This window comes from Calliphora vicina, chromosome 2 (genome assembly GCF_958450345.1).
Source record: "Calliphora vicina chromosome 2, idCalVici1.1, whole genome shotgun sequence".
NCBI lineage: Eukaryota > Metazoa > Arthropoda > Insecta > Diptera > Calliphoridae > Calliphora > Calliphora vicina.
In genome coordinates this window covers 39,780,775-39,802,291 of record NC_088781.1, presented here as the reverse complement: position 1 = coordinate 39,802,291, position 21,517 = coordinate 39,780,775, and the positions used below count along the sequence as shown (strand labels likewise).

The following is a 21,517-nucleotide window of genomic DNA, read 5'->3' as shown; positions in this document are numbered from 1 at the left end:
ACTTCATATAAAAAAAATGGTTTGGCTGACGTCAGCCGCTGATGTCTGCCGCGGTGTTGCCATCAGCATAAAAATGGTAATGATTACAAACTACTTTTTTTCACTCCCGTTACTTTAATTTGCAACGCTCGATGCTCCGTTAAACTGCAACTCTGTGTGAAAAAAGCAAAAAAGAAATCAATTTTTTCATTGTAGAAGAATTTTTCTTATTGTGTAAATTTTTATTTGTTAAAATCCATATAAAATTAAAAATAATTGTTTTAAAAACATTAAATTACAAACACTAAGTTTTAATATAAAAGAATATATAAAAGAAATAATTATTTTATCAAAATATAAGTGTAAAAAACCAAATTAAAAATTTCTTTCAACATGGATCGCCGTAAGTCGCCATTTTTATTCTAGTTAAAGAATTAAATTTTTGGAATGAATGTTGAAACAATAAAACATAATTATTTATATAGAAATTAATAAAAAAATAGTGTAATTTGGAAGTTGCCTAAATGCACATTCAGAATTAAAGACTCAATTAGTTTATAGATTCATTCTTTTGTTATAATTGCATATGTGCATAAGTAATGTGAATATAAATACAGTGACTCAAAAAAATATTACTTTACACGAGTTTATTGATTCTACCTAATAAGCAGATTTTTAATAAATGCGTACAAAATATTTCGAAAGTTTTTCGATGAAAAAAAAATTTTTTTTCTTGAAAATTAATAAATTAATTTTATTTAAGTCTCAATTATAAATATGAAAACTTAAACAATTTAACCTACTCTTCCTTAGTTAAGAAGATATAGGAATTTAAAATCTGTGTAGATTTGTAAATTTCACCTAATACTAATAAAATATCTGAACAATATCAATGTTATATAAAATAGTTCTCATTTGATATAAATATGCAATTATTAGAGTACGACCGAATATTTGGTTTCGGAATAGGACAAATAATTAGTGTCCAAAAAACCGGCAAATTTAAAATACCGGTTTCCGGTTTAACCGAAAAAGTGTGTTTTTGAAAAAACCGGTTTCGATCATTGTCTTTTAAAAAACCGATTTAGCGGTTTCGGTTTTTGTCTTCAAAAAAACCGGTTTATATTAAATTTTTATTTAATGGAAATTTAGCATTTTTGAATTCTTTATGCAATTATTTTATATCTTTTACGAAATGTCAAATGCTACAATTTTCTATAAAAAAATCAATATTTTTAAAAATGGTATCAAAGTTTTTCATAAATATGTTTGAATGAGCTTTAGAAAATATATTTCATTAAAACCGGTTAACCGTCATACAAAAACCGGTTTGTCAAAAAACCGAAAAGTTAAAAAAAATCGAAACCGGTGGAGTTTACAATGATGAAAAAACCGGTTGACCGGTTTTCGGGTTCGGTTTTGGATACTCTACAAATAATATCCTAATACCAGTATTCAAAATTTTGCCGAATACAAATAAATCAAATTTGAAGTGTATTTTTTACAAGTTTTATTTATACAAAATGAATATTTTTGTGTATAAAAAAGCCTTTATCTTAAAAAAAAAATTGCCACTAGTGCAAAATTTAAATCATTGGTAGGCAAAAACAGGCATTTAATTTGTGTGCTCTTTTGGGTAAAAAATAAAATATCCACACAACATCAAGAAACTGAATGAATTGTGTGTATTTTTACGCTCTATTACGCTCTTTTGTTCACATTCGGGTTTTGACGAAAATCATCGTAACCTGAACAATATGAACGCCTACCATGGATTTAAATACTAAATTACGTGTAGAATTTAGTAAGGCCTTAAAAATATATTGTAGAAGAAAGAATTTAATATTTCTTACCTCTCCTGACAACTTGTGCCTTACCTCTTCTGACAATTTCTGTTTTCAATATCGATTATTTTTGAATATAGTCGCTCGATATTTTTATGCAGACCTCAGCGATATATTTATTAGATGTTCCGTTATGGGTTTCCAAATTTCGACTTTTCGTATAATATAATAAATAGGAAAAGTTTGCCGGCTTTTAAAGTCTCTGGTAAAAATTTGGTTAACATTTCCATTTTTATATATTATTAAGGTTCTCGAAGCATATCACCACGACGTTATCGCAATGGTGGCAATGGTGGTGGTGGAGGATATCGACGTTATAGTCGTTCTCGTTCAAGATCAAGGTACTTTTCATTTCGATACATATATTCAATATTTATTTTTCTTTTGATTAATTGAATAAATTTAAAATAATTTAGGGATCGCGGACGTGAACTAAATTATCGTAATAAACGCAATACTCGATCACGATCTCGTGATCGGAATCATAGACGCGGCAATAGTAATGAAAATGATTTATATCGTGACATTATTAACCAAGACTATCAAGAAGAAAGAAATTATGGCGGAAATGGTGGTGGTGGATATTCTAGAGGAGGAGGCGGTAATAATAACAATTATAGATCACGTAATAATGACGACGATTATATGGATGATCGTGATCATTATTGGAATGACAATAGATCACGGGATAAAGGACGTGATCAAGAACGCGATTATGATAATCGAGATAGAAGGTAGTAAATTTTAAATCAGATTTAAATAAAGTATGTTTAAATTTGTTTAAAATTACAGGGATAATAACCGACGTTATGGTGGCAATGGAAATAATGGAAACAATCATAATAACAGACGCTATAACTCAGCTGATCGTGATAGCGATGATAGTGATGAAACTATGAGTGGACAATATTACAATAAAACTCCTTCAAATACTATCATAGTATTGGGTTTACAATCACATATAACTGAAGCAGATGTAGGTATTCTTTAATTTATGTTTAATACATTTAATACTTCAAATTTCAAATTTCTCTATAGATTATGAGTTTTTTAATACAAATGGGAATGGCGCCCGCTTCAATACGTCTCATACGTAAACGTACTACAGGTAGGTTTTTCAAAGAAAACTGTTTTTTATATTAATTTTTAACAAAAATAAAACATTAGCGTATAAATCGTAAGTATTCAAGTTTTCAAAAAATGAAACTACGTTCTGCATCATAATACAAAAAAAAAAAAAAAACAAATTCCCCTTTTTCAACAATATTTTTTATAAAACAAACCACCTCAAACAAAAAAAATAGTTGATTTTTTACAAAAACATTTTGTATTTGCTTCTTATTCAAATTATTTAGGTGCATCACGTGGTTTTGCATTCGTCGAGTTTAATACGGTTGATGAAGCTGCACATTGGATGGAATTAACTCAGGTATCAACAAACACAAAAATCAATACAAAATGGGTTATGAAAAAAAGTGAATATGTATACAAAAATAATAATAATGATGATAATGATCTCAATTAACGAACAACGAACGTACACTTATGGGACAGTATACAAAAAGACTTATAATTGATAGAGAAAAATAGGGTTTTTTGCGGAAATGATTTTTATAGTGTAAATATAGTTTTTTTTTGATGAACATCCTTTTGGTTTTATTTGTAAAAGTGTTAATACAAATTATATATAGTCACATAAAACTTCAAATAACGAAAAGACAAAATATCAAAATCGAATGTTTGATGGTTGATGATAAAAATCTTCAAAAATAATAAAAAACAAATATTAATTCAAATTCATAGAAATTTTTCATTTTCAAATGTCCATTGATTAAATTTTTTTTTAAATGATGTTTGTTACGTTATTTTGAGTTTTAGGGTGTCAAAATTACCACTCGTATTACATAGCATATTTTAGCAATTGCAACTGAAAATAAGCGAATTATACGCATGTGCGAATTCGAACATTCGTTACATTCATTATTAAAAATTACATCCATATTTAAATATTTTTTAAATTGATAAACAAATTGTTAAAAAATTCAAATGTTCAATTTATAATCTAAAGGGTGTTTAAGATTCAGCATAGCCGAAAATAGAAATATCAAAACTTGCTGACAACCCATGAATACTTAAAATTTATATTTTTTAAGGGCGGCAATCTAATTTCCTTGTTAATTAAAGGCTTGGAATTATTTTTAAATCATTTTGATTTGGAATTATTTTATTATTTAAAATTTTTTTATCTTACTATACAATTAAAATTATATTCTAGTTTAACTTAACGATCATAGTAATAAAATAAAACCGATAGATACTACTTTTCATAACTCGTACATATTGGACACATTTGTGAAGTTTACATTAAAATCACACACACACATATTTCATTGACTATTAACATATATTTGTTAAAACGGAATTACGAGTTTTGTAAGTTTAAAAGACAGACCAAAGACGATCACATCATCTTGTTAAAGAAAAGAGCATTCAATGTTGGGATGTGGCATCATCTTAGCCAATAGAAAAAGGATGACCTAAAGATCATAACTAAATAATGAGAATCATGCCCAAAACAATAAACTAGATAACAACTAAAAAAATAATACAGTATCAATGATAAAGAATGACCAGCAAACCGGTGACTTGTATAGTCTGTGGGATGTTTACCAATGAATGGAATTTTACTAATCGGTATTATTTTCTTTCTTTTTCTTTCCCCCTTATAGGGAGCACTGCAACTACAGGAAACATGTCGGGCAACATTGCAATACAGTCACTCATTGCAGTCAAATAAAACCAAAACAAATCCTACAGATTGGTATTGTGGCAAGGTATGTATTATATATAGTTACATATGTATAATTTTTTATGTAATTATCTAATTTTTATTTTATTATTAATGTCTTCCAGTGTGGCATGTTTAATTTTAAACGACGTGACAGTTGTTTTAAGTGTTATGCCTCTCGTGAGGAAAGTGAACGTGGCGGTGAAGGCAGTGATGAAATAAGCAACATTCTTACTAAAAGTATAAATATTGAAAACATTTTAAAATTTCTTAAAAAAAAAATACAATTACAAAATAGTTTTATTAACAAACCTAGTTTTGAAATCTCAAATCTCAATTTTGCATATATGTACTCCATTATAATTGTTAATAACACAAAAAACGCTAATAACGAAATGAATCTCCCTAACTCTACATCTACAATGCAGAAATCATGTTACGCAATTTGGATGTGCTGACCAATGAAGAGGGGGTTCTAACAGCCATAACAGTGCATGCGCCCGACATTGCGAAAAAAATTAGTAAAGTCTTAGTGAGTCGCGATGCATTGACCCAAACCTCTAGAGGCATATGTTATCTACACTTTGAAAGTTTAGTGGATTCAATGAATATGCACAATTTATTAAGTACCTTAGAGCCGCCACTAAAAATAGACAATAAAGAAGGTAAGCAAGTGTTTTAAGTAAGGTCTCATTTTTAATCAAAGTTGTATAAAACAAATTTTAAAAAATCCCTGTAAATTCTTTTCTAATTTTACTTAGTTGTAATAACTTACTGCATTGATCAAGAGAATCGCCAAATTGTACCCAAGAAAATAGATTCCTCAATATCATCCATGGCATCTGGCGTTAATCAATCATCTATTGGCCCTTTAACGGCTGCCGAAATGGCTTCTGTTTCATCTGGAGGCACGGGCGAATACACTCTAGCCGATGTTCCCCGCTTAGCTGAGTACAGTGCATCTATGTATGCCAATACACCAGCAGAACATGCCCATTATTTGCAATACTATACAGATTACTATATATCGGAAATTACTAAAGGCTCTTATAGCAATTTACCAACAGACAGTCAAATGACCGAGGCTAATTCAGGAGCAGCTGTTGCCCTATCGGCCATACAACGAAAACAAAGAAAAATGAATAGCATTGAAACTACAGCTACCGCAGCTGCAACAGCGGCAGCATCAGCGGCCGCGGCGGCAAAAGCATCTTTGGCTACGCGACCTGTTGTCACACCGAAGGGGAATGATGGCAAAGTTTATCGTAAGTAATGCTTAGTGTTAATTAACATTATTATTATATCCTTCACCATTAGTGGTAATTTTCGCATTTTTCATTTGCGATCCCATAAAGTATATATATGATGGATCACTATAGATAACGGATTCGATATATATATGTCTGTCTGTCTGTTGAAATCAACATTCAGAAGCCCGCAAATAACTTACAAACTGATTGATACATCAATATAAAGGGTATAGTTTTGGAACTGTTAAAATCGAGAAAATCAGCCCACACTGATATTATTTGAAAAATAATTTTACATAACACGTTTTTGAACACAAAATGTAAAAATTTTATAGAAATGATGCATGGTAGGGTGAAGTCTTTTTGACTGTAGATTAATTAGTATTATTGAAACTAAAGAAACATGTAGAAATAACAATTTAAAACAAATATTAAAATTAACAAATATCGAACATAGAGTTATAAAAACATTAGTTAACCAAAGTGAAAACAATTAAGAAGTGAAAAATAATCTTCATACAAATAAAATTCAACAAAATAAATACCATTAACTAATTTTTGATAATAAATTTAGTTAAATCCTATGATTTTCAAAGAAATTATTATTGTGTCCAGTAAAAAAGATTAGTTGGGAGAAATGTAGATGCTGTGCTAATAAGGATTCCAATATAAGACAAGGGACTGCAGAAAAAATTAAATATGTTGCAAAACAAGGAGAAATTGAAGGCCTTAACATATCGTTTACGATAGAACCGTCCTACCTAGTGAGAGAACTGTCATAACTAAATACAATGTTACACCTGCTGGGGAGATCCTAAACACACTTTGTTTTTATGGATGTTCAATCCAACTGTTCAAATCAAATATTTGTTGTTTCTGTGTAAAGATTATTCTGGGCCACCAGTTATGAAGCGTTTGAAAAACGTTTATTGTAGTAGTACTGTTCAAAAGGAGTTAACGAACCTACACACTCTGTTCCTGGCTCTATGTTATTCAGGGGCTGAATATGGCGAACCAGTTATTACGTGAAGTGAGTTGATACTTAACTGAACTCTACGTTGACAATACTTTCTCAATCATAATAGCTACCAATACTGAATGGCTACCAATATCACAAACGTATTGTTTCCTTACCATCAGGACAGCTCCTAATATAACACAATACTCTGACCCAGAGTATCGTTGTTATTGCAACAGCAGAGTTGACGGCCCTTGGCCGGATCATTTCGGTGTGTAGAACCGGCTGCAATGCCCAGAGTACCTTAATTTTCCATTGACAAACAAATTAATGAAAAAAATTCGAAGGATGAATTTTTTTTTAATTCTAAATCATTGGTAGGTCCCAGGGGCCGAACATAATAGGTTATTTATTTGTAAACAACACAAATGTTTAAAATTATTAAAGATGAAACAAAATGTCTGGTTGTTAAAATCCTTGTTTTACGTTCCCTATCTCTTAATGCCGACCACTGATCTAACTATTTTTTTTACAATCATTTCACACATTTTTAGTACGCACTTTTCCCACACCTTGAAATGTTACAAAAAAAACATCTTATCTCAATTTATTAAAAACATTCAATTATTCTATTAGCTACGCCTGATGTTTCTTTGTATCAGTATGATGAGACATCTGGTTATTATTATGATCCCACCACCGGCCTATACTATGATGCACATTCACAATACTATTACAACAACGAAACCGGAGCATACCTCTATTGGGATCAACGTAAAAGTTCGTATGTTCTAGCCACCCCAGCTGCAGCGGCGGCCTCCGTACAAGATGTGGTAAAGCAAGAAACAGATGCAGAAACCAAATCTGCCACCACAGCGGAAGATGATTCTGGCAAAAAAGAGAAAAAAGAGAGTAGTGGCAATAAACACGATAAAGTTAAAGTGGCCAAAAAGATTGTTAAAGATATGGAAAAATGGGCCAAACAACTGAATCAAAAGAAAGATTACACAGTAGTGGCCACACCTCAGCCAATATTAACCAATAATAGAACAGAAGATGCTATGCGATCTTCGACAAGTGGTGGCTTATCGAGTGGTTATGCTGATGTAGGCTTTTCAATATTAGAAAAGAAGACGGCGAAATTGAATGCTTCCAATACATTTATGTCACCTATGAGTTTGGGTTCAGCGTCAACTAATAAGCTGATACCCTCCTATGGTTCGGACTCGGACGAGGATAATTTACCACCACCGCCCAAAATCAGCGCCGCAACATCAGCTGGAGAAATGGGTGAAAAGGAGTATGTTGATTTTCAAAAACTCACCTGTTTACTGTGTAAAAGAGCTTTTCAATCTTTGGAAATTTTACAAAAACATTTAAAAATGTCCAATCTTCATAAGGAAAATCTTGCCAAGCATAATATTGAAAAAGGTTTAACGGTGCAGCAACAACAGCAGCAGCAACAGGCTGAACAGGATTCTCTATCAGCTGCTTTATCGTAAGTTTTTTCTAGGCAAACATTTATAAATTATATTGATATTATATTTATGTATGCATAAATTTTAAGGTACCGTGATCGTGCCAAAGAAAGAAGACTTAAGTATGGCGAAAGTGATCCTCCGCCACCAAACCGAAGTCGCGAGCGTTTTGAAAAAGAAATTAATAATCTTACCTCACGTCAAAAACAACAGGATACACCCGCATTGCCCATAGGTTCGAATAATGTAGGAAATCGTCTGTTACAAAAAATGGGTTGGTCCGAGGGTCAAGGTTTAGGCCGTAAAAATCAAGGACGTACAAATATTATCGAGGTTTGAAACAATTTTTAAAATAAATATCAACATTTTATTAAATTTTATGTGTTTCAGGCAAATGCTCGTAATACTACCGCTGGCTTAGGCACAAAGGCAGGCATCGGACCTGGTGATGATTACAAGTCATACATTAAAAAAATGATGAAGTCTCGTTATGAATCTGTGTAACTTTTCTTTTTATTATTTATTGTCAATTAAACTGTTTCTTAATATATATATTTTAAGTATTTTTTATAATTTAATGTTTGCTTTCTTTTTCCCCTAATGTTTTAATTTTATCTTGATTTAAGACTTGTATTTGTACAAAAATCGCAACAATCTGAATATTTTGGTATAGAAAATATTTTAAGCAAATAAAATTTTGAATTAGTAAAAACATATTTATTTTTGGAAATAGATTAAGAATTGCACATGGTAGGGAGTTTATGATAGCTATCGTAAGATTATGAAATAGGGCGATCCATTTCATAATCTCCTAACTAAATTCTCAAAATTATACAGTTTTCAGCGTTCTAAATTAGTTATTTCGTTCATTTGCTTCAACAACGTCATAACTCAAAATCCGGGTGTTTAGAACTGAGTAATACAAAATATGCGCCGTTTTTAGTCTTTCATATAGTTTTATCAGTTTTAAAAAAAGTCAATTATTTTTTGTTGTAAACGTCAAAATGAAAATTCATGTTGTCTCGTATATTTGACAAGTAAAAATTTGGGTTAAATACAGATTAGAAAGATATTAGTATCTACTATTTAAATCAGGTTTTATTTCTGAAATCGCATGATTTCTTGAAAATTATTTAAGAAATAGTAAAATATAAAACATTCAAAGTAGTTTTTCTCGAAACGGCTTTTTTTTGAATTATGACGTTGTTGCAGCAAATGAGCGATTTGTTATTTGGTATATTCGGAAAGTTGATTTCAACAGACAGACGGCTATATCGAATCCACTATCTATAACAATCCAGGGAGCTAATTACCACGGTCGAACACGATCGAATACTTGGGGTTGTCATAGAATCCAATCATTGTCGGAATCGGTTTTGAACGTGCGAGTTTTATTTATATCGGGATTCTCTTATTCGATATCGAATAAAATGTATAGAAAATTATAATGATTGTGCTCGATACGCTAATAATACATACATAATATGTATGTATATTCTGGGGGCACTTTTCACCAATTTTTAATTACGCTAGTTGTTTTTCACCAACATTTTGTTTTACCAATTTTTTCACGAAATTCATTTTTTATACCAACTTTTTTTAAAAAACTTCGAGGGAGTTCAAAAATATTAGAACTTTTGTAATTTTTGGCAACAATTTGAAGTTTTTTTGAATTTTGACACATAATTATTTAAAGTAATTTCCAAAAACGGATAACCCGTTTCGCCGATTTTATATGAGGGTTTATAACGTTTTAATTTAAAGTTACTGGTTTCCAAATAAATTTAAAAAAAATATAAGTTACCATCACTGTCTTTATGTCAAAATATACACTGTGTTATCGACATCACCTGTTTTCCTTTCCATGTTAACAATGCATGATGAATACTAAACATAAACAAGAAGAAGCATCTTTTTTGTCATCTAAATTAAAACTTGTGCTGTTGGTGCTTTAAATGCTGCTGCTGATTAATTCTTTTGAGAAAATGTCCAGATTTTTAGGCATTTTAAGGTATTAAAAATCAAAAATCTTTTTTAATAAACAAATACAAAAAATGTTGAAAGTTCTTCAACGTCCGCAAAGTAGTACGATAAAACCACAAAAGTGACATTAACGCAGAAACCCCGTGTGATAGCAGTAGCGCAAGAGTGATAGTTAACAGGCAGAACTTAGTGGATTTGGTTTAGGAGAGAAAAGGCCAAAAAATGAAGTTAGTTAACAAGAATATGGATAAAGGCGGTCAAGGGTAAGTACCAAAAATACTGATATGCAAGAAGTATATATATAAACAAAAATCTCTACTTAAAGTTCGGTGGTCTTGGTACCCGAAGAATCTGAGGACATGTGGCATGCTTATAATTTGATATCCGAAGGTGATAGTGTTCGCAGCACCACCATACGTAAGGTGCAAAATGAAACAGCCACTGGTTCTAGTACCAGCAGTCGTGTGCGCACCACTTTAACTATTACCGTCGAATCCATAGATTTCGATACTCAGGCTTGTGTTTTACGTCTGAAAGGACGTAATATCGAGGAAAATCAATATGTTAAAATGGGTGCCTATCACACTTTAGACTTGGAGTTGAATCGTAAGTTTGAATTACGTAAACCGGAATGGGATTCCATAGCTTTAGAACGCATCGACATGGCATGCGATCCAACACAATCGGCTGACGTGGCTGCTGTGGTCATGCAGGAGGGCTTGGCCCATGTTTGTCTGATAACACCGAGTATGACCTTGGTACGTAGTAAAATTGAAGTAAATATACCCCGCAAACGAAAAGGCAGCGTCCAGCAGCACGAAAAGGGTCTAGCCAAATTTTATGAAAGTGTTATGCAAGGCATTTTGAGGCATGTGAATTTCGAGGTGGTTAAATGTGTGCTCCTAGCATCGCCTGGTTTTGTCAGGGACCAATTTTTTGAGTATATGTATCAACAGGCTGTTAAATCCGATATAAAGGTGTTGCTGGACAACAAAAGTAAATTTATGCTCGTGCACTCCTCATCCGGCTTCAAGCATTCCCTCAAAGAAGTCCTGCAAGAGCCAGCGGTAATGTCGAAAATATCCGACACCAAGGCCGCCGGCGAGGTAAAAGCTTTAGAACAATTCTATACAATGTTGCAGTGTGAGCCTGCAAAGGCATTTTATGGCAAAAAACATATACTTATGGCTGCTGATAGTATGGCTATAGAGACTTTACTCATCTCCGATAATCTCTTCCGTTGCCAAGACGTCCATCAACGCAAGGAATACGTACAACTAGTAGAGAATGTACGTGATGCGGGCGGTGATGTGAAAATATTCTCCAGTATGCATATATCTGGAGAACAATTGGCTCAACTGACAGGCATAGCGGCTTTGTTACGCTTTCCTATGCCCGAACTGGAAGAGGACTCAGACGACAATGGTGCAGCTGACTCAGATTCGGATTAAGGAACACGAGTACGAGTGCTTTACTTAATAAGTGCTGTAAAATAATTTAAATAAGAGATATTTTTTCTATTCTAAGTTTATATAAACTCGCATAAACGTACATTAGTTGCAGGTTTTTATATACATAAACAATTTTTTTTAGCTATTAACAATATTTAAAATTAAAAAAAGTAAATTTATACACATTCATAAATAAAGAACAATGAAATAAATTAACAATCAAAAGCCGAAATAAAGATATTTAAATTGCCAAAAACTAAAACAGCAAGAAGAAAATTTAGCTTTTTTATAAAATCTAGTTGCCATATGGTATAAGCATGAGGTTTATTATGTAATTGGAAAATAATGGAATTTGTGCAATACCTTCTTAAAAGTAAATTTAATTGTTAGCTCCAATCCAATTAAGAACATTTGAACTGGTCCTGAAATTTGTTTAAAACTACCAATACATAGATGACAACTAAATTCAGAACATAATTCATGTATTGCCATGTGTTTTGTTATTGTATCACCCGCATGTGTGAAAATAAAGTTATTTTGTTTAATATTTTTAATTTATTCTATGGTTCAATATTTCTGAAAATTTTTTTTGCATCATTTTTGCAAAAAAATTGGTAATTATTAAAAATTAAATTAATTCCAAGTCCAAATTCAAAACTTAAAACTCTCAACTACACCTCTTATATAGTCATGGTTAATCTTATTCAAATCGGACTATCCGTTTAGATTTTTTTTCCAAATTCCCCCACTGCATTTGAAGTTCATTCTGTGCCGTTAGAAAATGAAGTATTATCTAATGTATATACTCCTAGTTTTACTTTGGAGTAAATAAACCTGCTTCATGTACTATAAAATCATGCGATTTGCAGAAAAAATCGTTCAGATAATAATCCGTTCTGTAAATCGAGTGATTTCAAAAACGAATATTTCACAAATTTATGTTCTGCAAATCGCACATTAAACATATATGTTTACTTGAAAGTATAATGATTGAATATGTGGATTCGAGCTACAGAACAACAAAATATGTGAACCCGTTTTAAAAACGAACAGGGCGAAATGTTATCTTTTTACATAAATGTTGGATTTGAGCAATTAATTGTTTTCAATTATTATTTTTTCTGTGTAGCAAAAACAAAAAGCATTTGCTACAACAATCTGGCAAACCTACTAGATATTGCAGTGCCATGTTGAAGGTATGGCAGGGAATACCGGTAGCTTTATAATGGTAGTACCGTTATAACAGTAATAATGCATGGATAATGCAGTCTTATCGTTACAATGCACTGTGTTTTAAAATTAAAATCTATCATGAATAATTACCAATAATCTCTAAATTATAAAACACCTCTAAACTAAATTCTTGTCTATTTTATATTTAAAATCATGGGAATTGAAAATTTGATAATTTTTATATGAAAATTGTTATTAAGAACAATTGCGCATGAAGGAAATATATTCAGCCCAATTATGATATATTCAGTCCCATTTTTCCTATTCAAATTCAATGGGAAAAAACTGCCATGAAAATTTTTATTCATAATTGGGCTGATTAACACAGTTGGGGTTGGAATAAATTTCAGGAGCTGCTGAAGCCCTCCTTTGCAAGAACCAGTTCCATTTAGAGACTGGAGAACAGTTTTGTAACAGTAGTATTTGTTCATAGTCCAAGAGTAGAATAATGTCTTACTGTCACTGATGCAATGGATGATCAAAAAATTGTTGATAACTTCAGAAATTTGTCTACAAGACTAGAAAAATGCCTGTATATGGCCGCCATGGAGGAGTGGCCTCATAATTGGTCTGAATAAATTTCACTAATTATGAAGAAGGAGTCTATGAACGGCACGTTGATGTCTCTGTCCTATCTGAATAAGATGGTGAGAAGATATCTAACGCAGTTTACTCAAGGGAGATTTATCTTGTCAGAAAGCACAGGTAGAGTGTCACTAAATTTGAAAGTATTTATGGCCGCATCAGTGTTATTCTGGGAATATCCTTTCCAAGAAGAAGGTTGTTTCTCAGCCGCAGTCATATGCTGTTCTGATACTAAAGGGTGTTCTTAAAGCATACAAAATTTTACAATATTTATTCTGGGGGTTCTGCAAGTCAAAAAAAACTGTACTACTTCGACAGGTTGAATCCATAAATCCACTGGACTGGATAGTTAAATATGTGGATGATGTCAAATATGTGGACTCTGAACACATGCTGGGCTGGGACGCCACGGTCTATGTCGTACCAGCAGTCATTTAGCCTGTTGCCCCATCCTGATTACAGTTGTGGCAGAATGATTCTTGATTTACTAGGCAGAATCTTCTCGGCGTCTTCTATCGGCGGTGGGCGACCTCCAAGTAAGACATTCATGCGGTATACTGTTACCGCGGAATTGATGGCATCTCTATGAGTGTCGTTAAATGCTGTGATATACGAGATGAGATGAAATGGATCCTGCACATACTGGCATGCCTCGGAAGAGCCTACAAAGGAACTGTTGCATCAACATGACTTTGTGTTCCTTCACCGGTAAAACCTTAGTCTCCTAGAGAAGATGTTCGGAATTTATTCGATGATAGCCTGTGACTGTCCTTACGGAGGCATTTTGACAGCTTAGAATATTTCTGCACTGAGTATCGATCAACGAAGATGACCACACTGAAGCAGCATAGTTGACCACTGAACAAACACTCGTTTTGTTGGTAGATAGCAAAGTTTCTTTATCCAGGAGTATGTGGAGCAGGTAAAAAGGCTATCAAAAGTGTCTCCTATTATTTACGTGTGGCCCACCGTCGGAATTTGTACGACATGAAGCCTAAATTGAGTTTTATCTCCTTCGTCCAGGTAGTGATGAATGTTGCCGATGAATTCGCTGGTAACAACTGCTGGCTACGTGCTGTGGATATCATAGACGTTGTGACTCGTCTATGACCATGATTGTGCAGTCTTCCGCATAGTTAAACAGGAGCGGCAACAGGACCCGGAGATACTCTTTTAAGTCTAGGGTGTGTTAAGTAACTGTCTCTAAACTCCACGAATGACTGACTGCCTGCCACTCAGATAATTCACTATCCCTTTATTTACATATATTGTTGGACATTGTGGATAGCAGGATGTCCTGGAAGAGTGTGGCTTGAGTGATAGTATCGAAGACCTTCGACAGGTCTAGTGCCACTAGGATAGTCATAGAGCTTCTGCTGCTTTAAGTCCCGTAAAATCCGAATGACTGGCGAATTATGTCGTGCATCTCCGAGTGTTCGCTACAGGTGACAGGAAATAAACAGGCCTGTACGATAAAACTAATAACAATACCTCTATAAAATGGATAGAGTGATTACGTTGTTAAAACCCGGGAAACTCGTGAGTGAGGAACAGTCGTACAAGCTGTTACTCGTAGTTGCTTGCTCGGTCTCGAAACGAGTTGTCCACAAGAAGACGTTGAAAGAACTGAATTCGAAGAAGAAGCTGGATAACTTCCAGCGTATTGTATTCATTCCTTTGAGAAATCATTTTGTATAGAACTAATTCCTTATTGAAACTGTCAAGTTTTATTCAATTCAAATCTATTACAAATAATCTTTAAACGTTGAAAGAACTGAATTCGAAGAAGAAGCTGGATAACTTCCAGCGTATTGTATTCATTCCTTTGAGAAATCATTTTGTATAGAACTAATTCCTTATTGAAACTGTCAAGTTTTATTCAATTCAAATCTATTACAAATAATCTTTAAATAATTTGTTCAATAAACTAAAACGAAGTGAATGAAGTATGTACATAAAAATCTTTTCTTTCAGTCTGGATTCGATTTAAATTAAGAAAAAGGTTTAATGAATTTTATTATGAATTAAATCCGTTATGAATTAATTCAACAATGAATGAATTCTATTTAAATGAAAGTATTTGAATGAAGCTAAACAATTTGTTTTGTTGCAATTGGTTTTATGGAATGAATTGCTGAAATTTTTAATTCTGAATTAAGATTTTAGTGAATTAGCTTAAATTGGATAAATTGTTTGGAACATATTTTGATTTATGCTGAAGTTAAACATGTTCTATAAACTGGTAATGGAAAATTTGAAATTATTTACAAAGTTTTCATTTTGCTGCACTGCTACAAATCCCAACACTGCATAATATTATGAATGATCTCACAAAGCTTATTATATGCTCAAATACTAAAAGCTTTTCATATTAGCCGACCTCTCACGAATGGGGGGAATTATAACAGCTGTTAAACTCATTTTTAAAAGATACAAGTTTTTGGGGATATCTGCCCATCTAAACACACAGATACTTAACAAATTTGCGTCAGAACCGTGCGCGCTCTCCACTCGAACGAACCTCTTGCACAAAACGATCTAGACTTTTTGCGCTACATTGTGTTTTTTTTCTGTTATTGAAAAATACAAAAAAATATATTTTTCAAATCCCTTTAACCCGTAGTGTGAGTGTATGATTTTGCTATATGTATAAATAGTACATAGTTGTGTGTATACTTTTATATGTATGAAAAAAAAGTATTTTTAACGTGTTTGTTTAAAAAGAAAATAAATTGAGAAAAACCGAATAAAAACAACAACAACAAAATACAATTTTAATCGTGGGCCGCTAGAAAAGCAATACGAAAAAAACAAAAAAAAAAACGTGTGAAAAAGTAAGAAAATTAAGAATAAAATCGTCAACTTTTAGAAATCGAATGTCTGGCTGATATAGTTTTTTTTCTATGCCAAATATTAAAAGTGTTAATTTTCAAAATCTGTTCAATATTAAAATGTGTTCTTTTAATAAAATCTTTTTAAATATTTTCTTCTATACAAATTTATTTTATTTGTATTAATTTTTCCTTCTTTTTTTTAACACCAACCAAATGAGAGCGAGAGAGAACGAGTGCTGAGTGTTTTTGTTTGTTTTTTTTTTTGGTATGAGTGCATAAAGCTCTTTTACAATAATTTTGTTGTTGCTGCTATTTTGTATATAAAGTTTATGTACATATCTTTTTTTGGAAATATTATTAATTAAATCACCTTCAAAATATACATAAAATATAAAAAAACAACAATAACAACAACTGCGAAAGCTACACATAGATATGTACATATTTTAAATAATATTGAAATAGAAAACAACAAAAAAAAAACAAAATAAAATTGAAATTAAAATCAAGATCGTCATTGTGTCTGCGCTGCCATATGTGATCAATAGATTTGAAAAATCTTACAAACAAAATAACATAAAAACAAATCAAATAAACAACCAAGACCATATAAATATAAAAACTCTCTTTGGTTTCAAAACAACCAAAAACAACAACAACTACAAACAAGATAACCAAACAACAAAAAGAGTGCAAACACAATGTTTACATACAATAAAATGTTTATAAACATACCTACCTACATACGTGGTTTCGATTTTTTGTTGTAATCTAATTTTTCCTTAATTAATATTGTGTTTTTTTTTTTCATAATTTTTCTTTTTTGTATTCATTTTTATTTATGTATAATCTATTATTTTTTGTTTCAACATTTTGTATGTGTTTCTCCTTATGCCGCCTCAATAATTCTCATCACACCGTATATTTTCAACACGAAATTAATTAATTTCTTTTTTCACTTTACATAAGGTAAGCAAAAGTTTATCTTATACAAAATTTGTTTAAATATAAGTATGTTATGTTATAATTTGTATGGTTTTCTGTAGAAATTAGTTCACAGAAAGCATATAAATCATTTTTGACCGCAATCTGTCAGATATAGCCCTGTATTATATACTTATACCCTACAATAGAAATTCTTTTAAATATCTTCCTAAAGTAGTAACTAATTTATTGGGGATCTCCTATCATTACACAGAGTTTATATTAGGGTTTTTACGCGAAAACAATTTCTTCGAATTTCTAGAAATGTGTTTCGATAATACTACTCTTGGTTGGTTTATTATTATTTTTAGAAATTTACAATAAGTATTAAAATCTTAACCTAAACTAAAACTAAAGTTCTTATTGCCGCTGCAATGTCCAACATAAGTGCTCGTTAAAATGATTATCTGACCAGGTGCAGTCTCAGTCATCTATGACTATCAAATGACAGCAACTCCCTCTCTGGGTGATCTAATAGTTTTGAAGGTAGTTTAAACTGGACATTGAGATTCCTATGGATATTACTATTGCGTATGTAAAACAAGTAAGAATGCTATATTCGGCTGTACCGAATCTTATATACCCCTCACCAAATTATACTTCAAAATACAAATTTTAAATAATTTTAGGTAAACAAAATTTATTTTTTGTCCAGTTGTTTTTTTTCATTTTTTGGAAATTTTTTTTTCAAATTGTTATTTAAAATGTTTTTTTTTAAATTTTTTTTTCTTAAGTTTTAAATTTTTGTTTTGTTTTTAAAATTTATTTTTTTTGGTGAAAAAAAAAATTCGGATTGAAAAATATTTTTTTCCGATTTTGACCCATTTTAGGTCCAACTTACTATGGTCTCATACGTCGTTGCAAGGGTCTTTGAAATATCTATCATTAGATATATTAATTCTTAGTCAAAAATCGAGGTTGTCCTGGTTTTTTCCTCGTATCTCAGCCATTTGTGGACCGATTTCGCTGATTTTAAATAGGAAACTTCTCGAAAGCATTTCTGATAGAATTATTGAAGATTTGGATCCCGAAGATATCTGGGGTCTTCAGAAAATTGATTTCAACAGACAGACGGACATGGCTTAATCGACTCCGCTATCCATAAGGATCCAGAATATATATACTTTATAGGGTCGGAAAATTTTATTGTGGAAATTACAAACGGAATGACAAACTTATATATACCCTTCTCACGAAGGTGAAGCGTATAATGAGGAGGCTGTTACCCATAGCTGAATGCCGTATATCCATATCGGGTTTATAACTGTTTTGTACAAAAGCACTATGTACTACAAGTCTATAGCAGAACGTGGTCCAATTAGCCAGCAATTAAACTGACTTTAATCTTATTTGTGTAACCTTGGCTTCAATATGGGGGGGGGGGTCCATGTTTAACGGCGATCAAGATATCTCACATGACTCTGTCCTAGAATTTTGATATTATTTATCTGTATAGAAGGACAACTATCTCGTCTTAGAATAGATGTAATGTGAATACATTTTGTTGCATTGACTTTTATTTGTGCAGCTATTTTTCCAAATCGCCGATGCGAGACTGGAGTTGTTCGGAAGCTATTGTATACTTACAATAGCGGCATCGTCCGCAAATGTAGATGTTAGAGTCAGTACATTCGTACGCATATCTGCAATATATACAATGTATAGGAACCGCCCTAGAATACTTCCCTGTGATACATCAGCGTAAATTTTTTGAAGTGACATGATCTCATTTTATGATCTGATTTGGAAAGATCTTTCGTGTATGCAATTTTTAAGCAGTTTATGTATATTCGCAGGTAGTATCTAATCATTTTGACATATGTCAATAAATAATGATTAAGTTGATAATAAAAATAATGAGATAATTTCGTTTTGCTAGGAGCACATCACGAATAAAATTGAGAAGCTACAATCGATAAGGACTAGATGCTAGTGAGATGTTTTCTCTTAACCATTCTATTATTTCGTTGACTTAATTCCTTAGTACTTCAAACTTATTAAATTCATTCATTTGAGAATTATTTTTTTTATAGAATGAATTCCTTATTAAATCATTCAAGTTTTCTCCATTACATTAAATGATAAAATTTTTCTTCAGTTCAAATTTTTACAAAAAGGTTTAATTTAGTAAACTGTTTTCAATTCATTTTGTAAATGATTATATACAAAACCAAAACATATTGAATGAAGAAAACATATTTTAATTCAATTCGGATTGTATTTTAATTAAAAAAAATGTAATCAAATCCGTTATAAAATTCAAATAAAGTCCCAAATAAAAGTATCCGAATGAAGCTAAATTATTGTATTTTTTGGGCATGATTTTTATGAATTAAGCTCAAATAAAATTAATTAATTTAAAGCTGTGAATGATAGGTATATAATTTTGGATAGAATTTTGTATTACAAATCATTAAAAAAATCTTCAAAATTATAAACATTTCTTTTAAACAGAGATGATTAATAAATGTCCAAAACACAAGTTATAATACAATGGATTCTAGTTATTAAGTATTTGTTTAGGGATTAACCTTTATTTTCACATTGTTTAGTTATGTTTTAAGCAAAAGTTATGCTGACAGTTTTTTAAATAAAACATTATTTTAACAAACTGTAAAAGACGTTGTGAAAATGTGGCTAAGTATTTAATAAATTTCCAGGGAATAATTGGGAATGAAAGACATTTTTTATGAATAAAATTTAATCAAATTTGGGAAATTAAATACCTAGCGTTAGATCCATAACTACATAGTTATACAGTTGATTACATTTTAAAAAATAAGACTTTAAGTTCTTTCAAAACCAACTCCAAAATCATCAAGATGGAGTATGGAACTCTTTGAGCTCAAATCGATCGAGGATTGATATAGATTCGTTCATTCGTTGGAATCACACACGGACATGCAAAGTTCCTGATTTTTATACTATGAACATGATCCTTTTAGGGTACCGCAAAGGGATCAGTTTTTGGCCCCAAGTGAGCTTGATATCACTGTCTCTCTTTATAACCTAATTGTATTCAATTACTTAATTTTTCCTTAATTCGAATATTTTACATATTAAGGTAAATTAAACTGAAACGTCCAAAGCTTTTCATAAACTAGTTTATTAACTTTTGCACAACATAAAGCGAACAATCAATGGACCCAAGTGAGCTGTACACGAATTGTACAAGTGACGTAAGGCTTCGGTCGCTTTGGTCACAGTAGTACGCGTAATTCCTTTTAAATACTAACATTCTATGTTTAAAGATTTAACAGGAATGTGATCGCGTATTTCCTTATCCAATATTGTTGTTCGCCTATATATTCCATGTCACCCGGCAGTAATTGCTCATAAGAGAATATGTAAACATTCTCAGATATTCAATAAAACCGTAACCATTTTGCCGCACGATTTATGATCGATACCACAAACTGCCAACCCTGCAAAAATCAGGTAGTCTAAAAGGAGATCTAATCCGCTATAAGACATTAAAAATGTCGACCAATATTGCTCTCACAGCCTGCCAGAGTAAAGACCACCTGGAGCTCTTAGAAATAGGCGTCGTTATAGGAAAGCCATCGTTACCATATTGTTACGTTTTAACCTTTTTAAAACGTTAGTTTATTTCCTTTAAATAAACCGGTTACTTTTGATTGCAAATAAAAGCCGTTTAGTAGTTTGAAAATTGTAACAACTCTTTATTTCTTTAAAATGTACAACAACAGAATTAAATAGCCACTCAATGTTTTTTATACACGTTTATAAATTCTCAGAAATACAGACACAATTTATAATGTACACGAATTTACTTGAAAAACACAACACACTTTAAGGCACTCAGTTGATGTTTATTCGAAATGCGTCTCTGATAAACTCACTCACGACTGCAACCTCTGCCACTATTTATAACACTGTCATCTACACTCGAATATTCTAGATTGCTCTTTAACTGTCAAAGTTCGAATTCAAATATAGCGTTGCCAACTTACGATCAAATCAACTGAAAGCTTTAATAATGCCCACGGATATGTTACAGTTTGTTATTACAGCACTGTTATTTGAAAGCATTATGCTACTTTTAAATCAGCCCTTAAAATCGTTATATTTGAATTCAAGTACAATTTCGTAACAATATATTTTCTCAGGATAATTGAGAATCGTTTTT

At 31.7% G+C, this 21,517-nt stretch overlaps 3 protein-coding genes across 3 annotated transcripts in view; all 3 read left to right on the top strand.

The window, feature by feature from the left end:
- The first annotated feature begins 225 nt into the window (after nucleotides 1-225).
- On the top strand, nucleotides 226-9,013 carry LOC135952667 (RNA-binding protein 5-A-like). The gene is made up of 13 exons (XM_065502685.1): nucleotides 226-382; nucleotides 2,071-2,164; nucleotides 2,240-2,557; nucleotides 2,616-2,799; nucleotides 2,862-2,931; nucleotides 3,179-3,252; nucleotides 4,553-4,657; nucleotides 4,737-4,851; nucleotides 5,040-5,276; nucleotides 5,373-5,876; nucleotides 7,456-8,317; nucleotides 8,387-8,630; nucleotides 8,688-9,013. Exons 1-13 carry the CDS (start codon nucleotides 373-375, stop codon nucleotides 8,799-8,801), a joined length of 2,931 nt encoding a protein of 976 aa, XP_065358757.1. The 5' UTR covers nucleotides 226-372; the 3' UTR covers nucleotides 8,802-9,013.
- Nucleotides 9,014-10,203: 1,190 nt separating this feature from the next.
- Nucleotides 10,204-11,967, top strand: pelo (protein pelota). Its single transcript, XM_065500538.1, has 2 exons — nucleotides 10,204-10,543; nucleotides 10,606-11,967. The coding sequence occupies exons 1-2, from the start codon at nucleotides 10,503-10,505 to the stop codon at nucleotides 11,729-11,731; spliced, it is 1,167 nt and encodes a 388-aa protein (XP_065356610.1). The 5' UTR covers nucleotides 10,204-10,502; the 3' UTR covers nucleotides 11,732-11,967.
- A 4,065-nt stretch (nucleotides 11,968-16,032) lies between these two features.
- The window catches only part of LOC135950088 (dnaJ protein homolog 1), an 82,276-nt gene continuing 76,791 nt past the window's right edge, over nucleotides 16,033-21,517 (top strand). The window contains exon 1 of the mRNA XM_065499600.1: nucleotides 16,033-16,173. The gene's annotated coding sequence lies outside the window, so the exon portion shown is untranslated. The remainder of the gene's footprint in view (nucleotides 16,174-21,517) is intronic.